This window comes from Phlebotomus papatasi, chromosome 2, assembly GCF_024763615.1.
Source record: "Phlebotomus papatasi isolate M1 chromosome 2, Ppap_2.1, whole genome shotgun sequence".
NCBI classification, from domain to species: Eukaryota; Metazoa; Arthropoda; class Insecta; order Diptera; family Psychodidae; genus Phlebotomus; species Phlebotomus papatasi.
Genome location: NC_077223.1, coordinates 26,929,604 through 26,943,933, shown reverse-complemented (window position 1 = coordinate 26,943,933; position 14,330 = coordinate 26,929,604). Strand labels below are relative to the sequence as shown.

Here is a 14,330-nt window from a genome sequence, read left to right as displayed (position 1 = left end):
CAAATACATTTTTATTGTTAGGGGTGTTTCCTGAATCACAAAGTCTAAAAAGTTTATGTTTTATTGTTAAAATCAATAGATAAAAAATTTAAGAATATACCACAAGAACTTCATAAGGCAATTCGAAGTATTTTCGAAATAATTTTTTTTAAATTACTTTATAGAATAATTTTTGAAAAATACCTTTTTCGAATATTTCAAAAAATTAATATACCGATTAAAGACGAATCTAATCTAATTAATCATTATTATCTTAAGAAATAAATTCTCTTCTATAGTTAAAAGGCTGGAATATCATTTTTTTTTGAAAATATTTTTGCAACATGTTAAATTCTTGATCCTAAAAAATGCTTTTTAAAACAGGTTTAATAAATATTCCGAATTCATGATTTCAGTGTTTTTTTTAGTTTAACTATAAAATATACTTTTGAAAATTAAATATTTATTAGAATTTTTGCTACAGACAAAAATTACAAGCTTGAATACTTCTTGAAGAATATGAATTTTTTTTATCGAGGTATAGTCCAATTAACTATTCAATAGTACGAAATATTATGGTATTTTTATGAAATAAATCCTTAAGAAAAAAGGAATCACTGTATAGGATCCAAGAAACACCTCTTCGGCCGGAAGCAACTATTACCAATTTCATCAAAATATTAAATTTAATTACTATATCTTATAAAATTCAAGTAATACTACATTGTCTAATTTGGCCTGAAATTTCCTATAAGGACAGGAGTTCAAATTTCAGATCCCATATTTTACAAAATAGGGTGCCAATAGGCCAAGATCTAATTTCTTATAGTGCCAATGGGTGTTCCATCGACTCTATAGGGGAAAGGCTCATAATTTTGTCCAGTTTCTTATTTTGGACACTTTGAGGATAAAATTGGACACTAAAAATAAATTGATTAAAATGATGGATTTTTATTCCAATATTTGATGAATAATGAATTCTATCTAAATATTTGTTCTTTTTGGAAGAGTTTAACACTAAATACATTAAATTTTGAATATGATTTCAGTTGAAATTGCTTTGTTGAAAAGTCAGTGTGAGCAATTGTTTACGAGAAATATGACAGAACTTCGTGTTTACTTCAGTCTTATTTAGCTGTGGTGAAGTACTAACAATGTTTCCTCGCTTTTTTTAGTAATATTATTGAATATTGTGTGGATTCATGTTAGTGGTGATTTGTACATTTGACCTCAAGATTTTTCGTGTAAAAATTGGGAAATTTTTTAAGACATTTACCAGTGATGTGATACTCCTTATTTTGGACAGGTGTTTTTCTCACGAAATTTCGTGAAGTTTTATCTTTTGTGATGACTAGGTTGGACAAATGCCTGAAGAAACAAAGGAGCATCATCTCTACGAAACAGATGTAGTGAGAAAAGCATTAAAAGGCTCCCGGAAAGGCCAGGGAATGAGCGAATCCGCACGTACTTGGAGTATCGAAGTCAACTCACTTTAATGAATGATATGGAAAGTTTCTGGGCTTCTTGTGACATTCCACGTTTCCCTTACATGACCAGGAAGAGGACTTGGTAAGATTGGTTCATAAAATGAAGAACAATGGGCATCCTGTTGAGGCAGATTAGCAGTCCAAATTTACAGCCAAGTTGTCCAAAGTAATAACCAAGTTGTCCAAAATAAGAGTCAAATTCACCTCTACATATCAATTCATTTTTAAACGTATTAAAACTAATTTTAGTAAAAATAAGACGACTCATAGCTTGCTAAGTTTCTAAACAACCCTTCTGAAAAGAGAGAAATAAAAAAAGTCAATTAGTATTGAAAATATCGCACTTCAAACTTGGAACATCGATGCTTATAAGCAGACTGGTCCAAATTATGAACCCTTACCGTACACGAAATATAAAAAAAAAACTTTGTCGTTTCCTTATTAAAAAAATCATTTAAAAATAGCTAAGTTTTAGTCGTCTAATTTGGCAAAACTCTCGTAATGGCTTTGGCACACTTTCTACAATCAAAATTCGCATCCTTCATCCTTCTCTTTCTCAAACTTTTGAATAAGGCTTATCCCACTCTTTCGCACTCTTCATTATCTTTTGGACATCACATTAAAGTCCAATACAATTTTGAGTGCAAATATAATATATAATTACCGTTTACGATTTTCGATTTCATGAAGTTTTCCTGATCTTAAAATGCATAACTCTCGGAGGAAGTTAATACAAAACATTTTTGTAGTCCGTAATAGCTGTTTCCATCCGTGGGCGGGACTTAAAGGTATTTCCTCATGAATAAATAAACCGCTCCCTAATAAATTCATATACTAAAAAATTATAGTAAACTAGGACGATTTTTTTTTTACAAAAGTAAAACATCTTAATAAAACTCCACTTCCACTTACAGTGACTTCCATTTGCTTGCGCTTAAGTGACCAATTTTTCTGACCATAAATTCATTTTTGAATCCATCCAAGAAAAGTTAATCCAGTCCGGCGAAGTGTGTTTGTACTGACTACAATCAGCCAACAAACTAAAATCTACATCAGATGGCTTAGCATAAGGCGCTTGATGAGGGACAGATATCCACGAGTAAATTCCATTTGGACATTGGGAGAGTGTGAGGTGAAAAAACAGGAATCCTCCTGACGAGTTATATACAGAAGTTCTACCAGCCAAAGAGATTGTGTGAGTTGTGCATGAAGAAAGGCAAATGAATTTTGCAGAGATTTGGCTCCAACGCAACATGTGAGACTGTCTTGAGCAATCAATCCCCGGAGAATGTGTAATAACCAGTCTTTGGGATTGCGTGCATTGAGCACTCATTCTGCAGCTGTGCGCCTGCAAATTGCATTTTCAGCTAATCTTGCCCTGTTCGGAAGCAAAAGTGTTGGAGGTTGCCACCAGAGGTGATCACCAGGAATGCCAAAACTGGCCTGAAAAGTGGATAAGTTGGTTTTGTTTGGAGAATGAGAGCAGTCCAATTAACCACAAAGATACTTCTCAAGTCAATTGGTAAACATAGAGAGTCCTTAATATCAGACTGCAATTATATAAACATTTCTCTTATGGATTCAATTGAAAAATTACTATTTGAGAAATACTTCTTCGCGCCAAACTAATGAATTGGACGTAATGAGCTTTTTGTTCGGGTATGTTAAATCGCATTAGACTGTCATTTGAACCTCTTGAGATTTACCATCATGCGCCTTTAGCACTAATCCCATCTTCATGCTCATTGCACAATCAATTCTCAGCTTTTTTTTTAAACCGTCTCCGTTCAGCAATTCATTGATTTTGTGCATTTTCAGCTCACGCCAGACCCTCAGGCGCTGTTTTCTCCTTCAACATCTTCGCCAAAAACTGCCAAGCTCGTCATTTCTGGTGGTCCGCCCAGAACGTGAAGGCAATCAGACGAGAAATTTGTGACAAACGAGGAAGATACTGGTCCGTGAGAGGGTCATATCACTTTCTCAGTGCCTTGTGCAACTGTTCTGGACCACTATTCGTGATATTTGGGGCGATGTCGTAAGAATGAGTGAGTGGCATGTGGGAAAAGACATGAGAAATGGGCGGAAGTTGCTCGAATGACACAGAAGTTGCGCGGGAAAATTATCACTAAAGCAAATTCCTAGTGGCCAGAAGATAGAGCTGCAAACAGTACGATGGAAAATTTCAATTTTACTTTAACGCTCAAAGCCATGATAAAACTACACGGAAAAAAAATATTTAGTAAAATTGTTTGTAAATGTTTGTGAACTGCTCGTTAATTAACCCACAAACACGTTAGTAAAAGTTTGTTTTTTCACAAGCATTGTTCGTCATATAATCACTTGACGAGCATGTTTTGTTCTTTTACAAACATTTGTTAGTAAATGTTCGTAAATACACAAAAATGATCTAAAAATTTTGTCATTTCTTAGTAAATTTGGCTACACAAACAAAAAATTACGAAAAAATTTTGTATATACAACACAAATGCAGATACAATAATGGTCGATGCAACCGAAGCACCAAATAAAGCCAGACTGACCCTCGAGAATATTTATTCGTAAAATTTCACTGTAAAAAAATCGGCCTAAATTAAACATATTAAATTTGAATTAAGAATTTCGCAGGGTAGGAGAAAATACTCTCCCTTCGAACGTTCATGCCTTCACTGAGAGAAATCCGAAAAAGTTAAAATAACATTCCGGAAATGTTTATTTTACCCTGCAGTATTGATCCGATATCAGTGTAAATATTACACTGAGAAAAAAAGAGGGTGCGATTAACATTTTTTCCTCATAACATTAACACTTTTTAGGTGTAAAAATATATCAACATTTTTTAATGTTAATTTTACACCTTTTTAAGGGTAAAAAGGATAAAATTAACATGAAAAAAGGATAACTTTAACCCCTAATACACCTAAAAAGGGTATTATTTACACCGATTTCGGATCAATACTGCAGGGTAAAATTAACATTTCTGGAATGTTAATTTAACTTTTTCGGATTTCTCTCAGTGTATGCTTTTTAGCAGTATTAGGGGTTAAAGTTACCATTTTTCATATTAATTTTACCCTTAAAAAGGTGTAAAATTAACATTAAAAATGTTGATATATTTTTACACTTAAAAAGTGTTAAAGTTATGAGGAAAAAAAATCACACCCCCGTTTTTTCTCAGTGTATATACTGAAGGCTTTGGATTATGACTTAGAAGTTCTTTACATGAATTTCTTTACTCGACTCTTTACCAATACAATTTAAGGACATTTCTCGAGGATTAGCCTGATTCCATTTGGAGCTTAATGCTAAGATAAATGATTAATAGTCACATTCCCTAAAGAATACAGGATGACAAATAAAACTTTCTGAAAGAACCCTAGTCACGGATCGACCAGGCTTCTGCAGTAATTAGGAAGCTTTTCGATTCGTGGTCAGGAAGGTCGAGCTTAGTCGTTCTGCTAAATTATCGATTTTCAACGCTGTGTTTATTCCTACTCTCACCTATGGTCATGAGATGTGGATATTGACCAAGAGTATAAGATCGCTAGTACAAGCTGCCGAGATGAGGTACCTCCGAGCGGTTAAGGAAATCACTCGTCGAGATCAAGTGAGGAACGTAGCCGTTCGTGAGGAACTAAGAGTCGAGGAGCTGCTTCATCGAGTTGAGAGAGATCACTACTTCGATGGTTAGGGGGACCTTAACCTCGGGGCTGACCTAGGACACGGTGGCTGAACCAAATTCAGAATCTTGCCTTGGAGCGCCTTGGAATTGACCATGAACATCTTCCTGAAGTGCCGGAGGATGGACAGTTGTGGGTTGCTAATCCCAGATTCCCAAAACCCGTGACCCCAATAGGGATAAGCGGTTGTAAATAATGAGGATTCAAAAATGTTACAATAAATTACACAAATTCTTCATTTTGAGCAGAATCACATTGACAGTGCTCATCGTATTTCGTTAATTTACGAATTTTCATTGCAATTCTTACGCAAATGATTACCGTATTACCTTATCTCACTCGGCGTCATTAGGTGAAAATAATATAAGAAAATTAAAGAAATAAAACGAAAATGTGATAAAGGATGAGCAAAAAAACTGTACGATTAATTTCTCTTACAGTTTATTTTTTGCTCACCGTTTATCGAATTTTCGCTTTATTTCTTCAATTTTCTTATTCACCTAGTGCCATCGAGTATGAGATAAGGCAATACGGTAATGGAAAATTTGCGTAAGAATTACAATGAAAATGCGTAAATTAACGAAATACGGTGAGGCTACGGCTAACATTTAATTGTCAATGTGATTCTGCCCTTAATCTAATAGATACAGGTCTAGCCATACTATTGATAAAATTATCATTCATCCCCTAACAACAATTATTGGTAACTTACGTTTTAAGTCGGTTATAATTAAAGTATAAAATAATTCAGCTATGTAATACAATTGATTTTATAAAATAACGTGAGGCCTTTATTCTTACCAAAAACGACAAAACACTTGAAACTTGTTGTCATCGAAGTCCCAGTTTAAAATAGTCATTTTACAAATTTCACAACTCTATTTCTTCTATCTCATGCAATCATTGCAGTAAACTTATCAAGCAATGATTACGTAGAAAAGCCTGATAAAGATAACGAGCACAATCAAGTTCCTCTCATAGAAAATCTCTCACAATCAGTTGTGTTTGTGCATTGAAAGAGAATAATTCATTTAAGAAAGCCTAAAAAAATTAGCTTTTCTTTCACGAAAATGTATCAAGAAAACGGATGTATTGAATTCAATAAACATGAAGTTACTCCACCAAAATTTCTCAATGAAGAGTTTTTCGAAAATGTTCTGCAAGAAGTTGAAAGTGATAAGGCTCTCCCAAATTGCTTCGCTTTTTTGTTACTTTTGCTCTGTACCTTTTGTTACTTTTTACCCCAATTGGCCATTTTTAATAAAAGGATTTCTGAAGAAAAGAGCTTTTGTGAAATTCTAAAATAGATGGCAGATTCGTATTAAAAAAAAATCCAAATTATTTAGAAAATATTCACCAGTGCATCAATTTTGGAAAATAAGTAGGTAATAATTGTTATCTTCTGCAAGGAAAATATTTCAAAAATAGGCCTAGAAATTTCGATATTTCTTATTTTCTAAATTCCTTGTTCGAATTCTAAGAAACTTACGACATTGAAGAAGGTCTATGGAGGCAATCTATAGAAAAAAATTTGAGCCGCTGTCTTTTTTTCCCTTGGAAGATATTGATTTTTGAATTTTTCGATTTGTGACTTTTTGCCCCAATTTCTCCTACTATTTACTAATGAATTTGTAGTTAAAATGCTCAAGGATGTCCTTCCTTATCTCTATAAGAAGGGAATTTTGGCTTAAGATTGATTTAATAAAAGTGAAAATTTTTTGTTCATGTGCTTACAATCGATTTTAATCAATTTAAAATCGTCCAAGAACAGCTCGGAAAGGAGAATCCAAGACCTTTCCAATGTGCTTAGTTTTGCTTCAATTAAAAATTATGCTCTTTCTCTGAGAGAGATCCGAAAAAGTTAAAATAACATTCCGGAAATGTTAATTTTACCCTGCAGTATTGATCCGAAATCAGTGTAAATATTATGCTTTTTAGGTGTATTATGGGTTAAAGTTACCCTTTTTCATATTAATTTTACACTTGAAAAAGTGTAAAATTAACATTAAAAAATGTTGATATATTTTTACACCTAAAAAGTGTTAGATACGAGGAAAAAAAGTTAATCGTACCCCCTTTTTTCTCAGTGTTAGAATTGTTTAACTATTGACCTTCAGGAGCCTTAGAACAAATAATTTTGGGAATTGTTGTAGGTTGGCAAAACCTTTAATTGCTTCATTCCTCGAATGTCAATTTCAATAATTTTATTGAAAATAAAATGGCACAATTCAAAGAGAGTAGACTCGAACCCAGTCAATTTGGAGGCCTGCATCCTCCCCGTTCCACGTAGGATACCAATTGTTCTTATCACTCCAGAAATATCTCTCAGCTCGTGGATCAGTGTTGCCCCAGGGTTTAGGATGGCGACTAGGACCAGTAATGCAGTTCTCGGGGAAGTCACTAAGTCCACCAACACCCATGCCCAGAACAACAAAGACCTCCTGATCGAAGGGGGCTAGTGGAGGTACCCCAGCTTCCCAAACATTCGCATGTGGAATATTGCAGGGATGAGTAGAATCACAGAATTTGTCCCGGAAATGTGCATAAGGCCTTCCGTCCACAGCCATTGAGATCATCTCATCTGTCCACGTCAGGGAGTACTCGTGAAACTCTGAACCCCAATGCTTCTGGCCCACTTCAGTCTTCATCCATCTCTCTCGGTTGGCCTCCCCACGGTCAAGAACCAACATCCCTTGCAGGTAGAGTCCATCAATCTCTCGTCCCACAGCTGTCTGAAGTTGCTTATTAGCTCGGATGAAAGCCACTCTCATGAGACCATTTACGAAATTATCATCTCCATAGACATTTTGTGAACTCTTGAGCCAGATCTCTGGAAATAGCCAATCCCCAGTGGGTAGTTTAGCCCTCACAACGATCTTTCCGTAGCGAAACTTGAAGCAATTCTTTGTCGTGAGCTGGGCAGAAACTACAGGAGCTAGGATCTGTCTTCCCATAGCCTGTCTGACGCACTCAATGTCATTGTTCAAAATCGTAGAAGGAGTACATCTGAAATAGTTATGGTACAAGTTGAGTCTTTAGGTAACGGAAAACCATTTAGGGTGAATTGGAGCACCTTTGAATTAGAGTACCCTTGAAAATAGTAGTTTAGTTTTACATTTAATTTGTGGAATTAAATTATATGACGTATAAGGTCCACTCACTCTTAGAAAAATTTAGTCCCAAGTACCTCATATACAGTTATGGAAACTATAAAATATAGTAAGCATAGGCCCATCCATATATTTAGGTAGGGTAACTAAATGAAATAGTTGACCAATATTAGTTACAGTATCTTTTTCATTTAGTTATCATAACTTAATTAGATTAGTAACGGGTACTATAACATATTAGTTCCAATAACTAAATAAATGTGGTTGATACCCATCTTATTGGCTGTAATAACTATATCATATTAGTTGTGGTTACTATATAGCTTGAAAAAGCTTCAATACATAAGTAAAAAACCACTCTTTACTATTGAAAAAGATGTCAGAACTTTATGAAAATATAGGCCCCTTTATTTGCATTAGTTGTGAGAACTAAAAGGAATTAGTGACCAATATTAGTTGGAATATCGATTTCATTTAATTAACACAAGCAAATATAATTACATGAAACCATTATTAAATAAATGCCGCAACTTATCCACGTAAATATTGCCTTATGTTCTCACTACTAATAAATATATTATGAGTAAAATATTTTAAGATTATAAGAACTATTTTAAATCGACTTGATAATAATCACCCGATCAACTAATTTTTATTAGTAATGATGTCTAAACTTTCCTAAGAGTGTGCGTAAAAATAAAAGGATCAAATTGATCCAAATTTGATCCTTTTGCAAAGGATGAATCAAATTAACATGTTCTATTATGATAAATGTACACTCAGAGTTTGAAATTTAATCCATCCTTTGCAAAAGGATTAAATTTGGATCAATTTGGTCTTTTTATTTTTACCAGTTTCTAACCAGTACCACTTATAAATGGGAGAAAACCTTATTTTAAAATTAACTAGGTGGGGATACCGGAAATCGTCGGGAAATGCAATTCACTCAGGAAAAACTCATCAACTTATCGCAGAGGTTTCGGCTCGGTCTCCAAGCCTTCATCAGTGGTCAAGTCTTTCAATTGTTCTCTGAGATTCGTTCATTAACTGGGTCAGGATGTTCACAGGGCATATAGAGGGAATGGGGGCATTTTTTATAACTCTCTGGGATTTCTCCAACACCGTTTTCACAATTTTCTTCACTTTTTCTGTCCGCACTGTGCGGACAAAGTCAAGCTGCTGGATATCTCAACAAAGCCCAAGAAAGAAGAAAAAGTGAAAGAAGAAAATTGTGGAAAACGGTGTTGGGGAAATCCCAGAAAAGTGCCCCCATTCCCTCTATATGCCCTGTGAACATCCTGACTCAGTTAATGAACGAATCTCAGAGAACAATTGAAAGATTTGACCATTGATGAAGGCTTGGAGACCGAGCCGAAAGCTCTGCGATAAGTTGGTGGGTTTTCCCTGAGTGAATTGCATTTCCCGACGATTTTCGGAATCCCCACCCTAGTTAACTATAATATATTACGTCGGTTTGTGTTTTATTTATTTTAAAGCTGCCCCAACTGATGATTCTCCGAGGCTTCTTACCTATTACCAAAATCGATCTTCCCCCTACGGATAACCGTCTCATTGAAGCCTGGTACTTCCGATTGCAATGATGGTACAATATAGAGTACCCCATCTCTCACATAAGCATTCTCCGGACGATCTTGATACGAGCAGAACTCCGCATCTTCGGAATCTTTTGGAAACTTCACTTCTGGCGTCCAAATACTGGAATTCAATGTATCAAAGGTCTCCTCAAAAAGCATTATGTTCTTGCAAACGTGAGTACCACCGTTGATGGTTGTTCGAGAATATTCACACTGAGGTTTCGGTTGCTCTACTTCCGGTTCGGCAATATTGATTACTGTAGGAGTATTGAAGTCAGTAACTTCAAATACTTGGTCTTCTAAGCGAAATGCTAAGCGTTCATTCTGCACGTAGATCCAGTAATAGAGCTTATCGCCCATCTTTAGGGCTACGGTGTTATTCTCATAGATCCATCGGCCATCTCTTGGTTTCTGTACATCATCGTAGAGTGTCCCTACTTCATTCTGTTCAAGCTGTTCGTTTATTTTTCCATGGAAGGCAAATAAAACTATCCCATTTTCATCTAGTGAAGAAAAATAGGAAAAGAGACTGTTACGGATAAATATCTAATCTGGAAACTTGCTTTAGAATTTGATGCTAGAATTATCATAAGCATTTAAATTTTAAATACCGGAGCAGAAGAACGTGTATTAATTGAGAAAAGTAATTCTTTTTTGTAGTGAATATTTTTAAAAAATCCCCGGTAAAAGAATCCCCGAAATACTCGTGTTAAGAGCAATGATCGCAATATTGTTCAAGTTCGTAAAAAATTATGTGCAGTTGGATCTTCTTAAACACTGTCAGAAATCGATATAAAATCTGGGATTCACACATCTTGACCTCAGTCTTTACACTGTGATAACTCTTGGGATTTGTTTTTTTCTTTGAGATCCACTCACACAATTCAAGAAATCATCAACATTTTTTGCTACCGTTTAAGTTAGAGTAAAAAACGGGTTTATTTAAAATTCGCACTAAATGATACTGAATGACGATTGCGTTATTTTCATCACAGAACTAAAATCCCCCTATACTTTTAAAGAATTTCGTCAATTACCTGGAATTGAGACTTTGAGTCCTGTGGGTTGCGTAACAACGATCGTGGGCGGAGGAATCCTGTATGTAGCAACTAAATTGAAGCAGGAAGAGATGAAAATGATGACGAAGACATCCCTCACTCCATTGAGTGTGGTAAGCATTTTCTTTATTGTCCAAATGATCTCACACAATCGATTGTCTCTATCTTAAGTCACGACACTGAATTCCACGAGCTCCAGCTGAACACTGACCACACATTGAATGCCACACGATCAGCGAAGCTCTACAGATCGCGAAGCAGTTTCGCCTCTACCGTCGGTTCTTTAGGTTCAGAGGTGACTGGGGATTGGGTAACCACAGTGGCTTGCAGCTTTGTGAGCTTTGGGAAGCTTTCGCAAGGCCTTAGGGGCGATCAAGTACCAAATTACAGTGGGACCTCGATAGAGTCAACTAATTATTTCCAGGCCTGATGACTCTATTGGATTCGTTGACTTTATGAAGTCCGAAAAAAATCAATTAAAATGTGAAATTTTGATAGAAAGGGGTATTATTTTATATTTGTACTATAGATCATTTATAAATTCAACACGATAATCGAATATTATTTAATTGACCCATAAAATCTACACCCTCTGGCCCAAAAAAGTCGTATATTTGGGCGAAAGTTGGAGATTAATATACAGCACACAATAACTTTTGTTTTGTAAACATGTTTTTGACATTTCAATGAGAGTGAATGAAATCTCGATCTAGTCATCTCGCTCACTCACATGGGAAATTTTAAAAACATGTTTACAAACAAAAGTTATTGTGCATTGGGCATAAGGAATGATTTTACGGAATGTTTTTATTATTAGTTAGATACCTTAAGCATAAAACACTCTCTTTGTGATAATATTGAGATCACCCACGATGTTAAAAAGTAAATGGTGGCTTAAAGATTTTTTTTTCATTTTTTTGAAAAGCTCCGGTAGATATTTAATTATTGAAAATTATGATGCAATTAATATTATTAACTAAATTTTTTTCAAACCTTTTAGTGAATAAAAGAAGAGACTGATAGTTCTTTTCGTTATGATAGCACTATGGCTCTAAACTTCACAAAGAGAGCAATAAAACTAATTTTTCGCATTTTCTTCATGTTTTGTAATATGTGCGCTAAATGGTTAGAAATATCGATTTGGAGACTTCAGATGACCCCCTAATAAGTCAACCTGAGGATTATTAATATGATCCTCATTCCCTCCAAATATTGATCCAAAGTTGCTTTTGAGATACTAATCCTTTTAATTAAAAATGTAACTTAAAATAAATTTACACGTTTTTTTTAGAAGGGTAACTTTTAAGATCGTTTATCATATACATTTTTTAAAGAAGTAAGTTCTTAGAACAAACAAACTTAGAAAAAGTTTGTTCACTATATTATACTCAAGAAATCTAGCATCCTGTACGTTTTTCTTTACTTTACAAAATTCCTTACAATGCGATTATAGGATAATAAAAAAATCTTACGACAAGAAAGAAAAGACAAAAGAACTTTCAATCGGTCAAAACGCTTAAAATCACGAAAATCATTTTTTTTGTTTATTGAAAAATGATTATACGGTTAATATACGAATTTTATAATAAAGGAAGAGCACCAGCGATCTGCAGTGTTCCTCGGATCGTCAGGTTGATACCATATTGTTGCACCAATTCAAATGACTTTTTAAAAATTATTAGCTACTTTTTACCATATAACTCTCACAAGAATACAGTGCATTAGCCCAGATTTAATTTATAAAACCAATATTCCGTGAGACACCTGATTAAATTCGTGACAATCCGTGGTACAGAGTACATAATTGCAATTACATCTATATTTTACTGCTCGAACTCAAAGAGAGAGCAGTTATATAATCGACTTTTTTTCAACTTCTCACTGTTCTGGAGCTTAAACGGTAAGAGATATCGACTTCCGGTCTTCGATGACCCCTCCTCAAATGACATTATCTCGTATCCAACCTCTTTACTTTTCCCCCATCCCCTTTAGTATGTTCCCTATCCTTCAAAAATAGGTCAAAAATGAGGTTTTTATAATTTTGCAAAAAATTGTCCCAAGCTTTTTCAATGATTTTTGGATATGTTTTAGAGCTGGTCCTGGTGAATATTTCGCCCAAACATACCTATGACCGGAAAATTCGCCATTTTGAATTATTGAAGGCCAAAAGTCAACCACTTTGGAAGGCTCATTTTTCAACCAATTTGGTTAAATTTGGATTTTTTGGAAAGGTATTGAAATTTCGAACCCGGCTGTATAGGTCTTCATTGGAAATGAACCGGTTAAGTACCGATTTTTGAATAATTTTACATCCCCAATAATTAATATTCCCTAAGAATAATGTTTTTTTTTAATCTTTCTCAAAATTTGCCCAAGCTTTTTCAATGATTTTTGGATATGTTTTAGAGCTGGTCCAGGCGAATATTTCGCCCAAACATACCTATGACCAGAAAATTCGCTATTTTGAATTATTGAAGGTCAAAGTTCCACTACTTTGGAAGGCTCATTTTTCTTTTTGGTTAAATTTGGATTTTTTAGAAAGGTATTGCAAATTAGAACCCGGCTGCATCGGTCTTCATCGGTAATGAATTGGTTAAGTACCCATTTTTTGATTTTCAAATGCTTTTGTGATTTATGAATCAATTTGATCTCTAAGTAGATTAGTTATTCCAAAAGATTATGCAAAAAGATAATTCACGGTGAGCCCTGTCTCGTGAGTTCGAGTATTCCGCAAAGCTGAGACGCTTTGCCATCTCTTTATTTTTATTTAAATTAAGAAAAAATAGCTAAAAATTCACAAGAAATCTAGTATTGTGGTCGGACCATTTAATAGTTTACTGATCTAGAATTCTATTGTCACATTTTTATTTCAGTTGAACTTTTGTAAAATTTTAAGAAGATAGGGAATATTTAATTCAAGAAGTGATAAAAAATTGTAATTGTGAAAATATGGATTTGTACTGAACACTTATCTACTTTCTATATCAATTAAGAATAATTTTATTTTAATCTTCATTTTGAAGATAATATTTCTTTAATTTAAATAAATTTTCAAACTTCACATGAAATTATTAGTTTTTTTAAAATCTACTAGTACAAAAAATGTATGTATTTAACTTCCACTTAGCCTCTGTTTCAGCTCAAAAAATATGAATTGTCATACTTAAAATTAGTCATATGATAATTTCATGTCTATTTTATTGAGTATTTATGGTGCTATTCCAATGAAAAATGAACAGGTTTTTCTAGCTCTTTACTGTTCTCAAGTATTTCTACATTATCGACTTTTTAATTAATTTATTGTAAAAATAAGGATCGTACCTAATTTAAAATTCAATTGCACAGATATAGTTAAATAGATCACGAATAAACCGATTAGCATTCACAAAAATACCAAATAGTATTTTGAGGCTAATATTTTCAC

General features: G+C 34.2%; 1 protein-coding gene across 1 annotated transcript; it reads right to left on the bottom strand.

The window, feature by feature from the left end:
• Positions 1-7,332: 7,332 nt before the first annotated feature.
• LOC129803295 (beta-1,3-glucan-binding protein-like) lies at positions 7,333-11,188 on the bottom strand. Its single transcript, XM_055849744.1, has 3 exons — positions 10,886-11,188; positions 9,784-10,351; positions 7,333-8,149 (listed from the first exon to the last, which is right to left on the bottom strand). Exons 1-3 carry the CDS (start codon positions 11,025-11,027, stop codon positions 7,372-7,374), a joined length of 1,488 nt encoding a protein of 495 aa, XP_055705719.1. The 5' UTR covers positions 11,028-11,188; the 3' UTR covers positions 7,333-7,371.
• Positions 11,189-14,330: the final 3,142 nt, after the last annotated feature.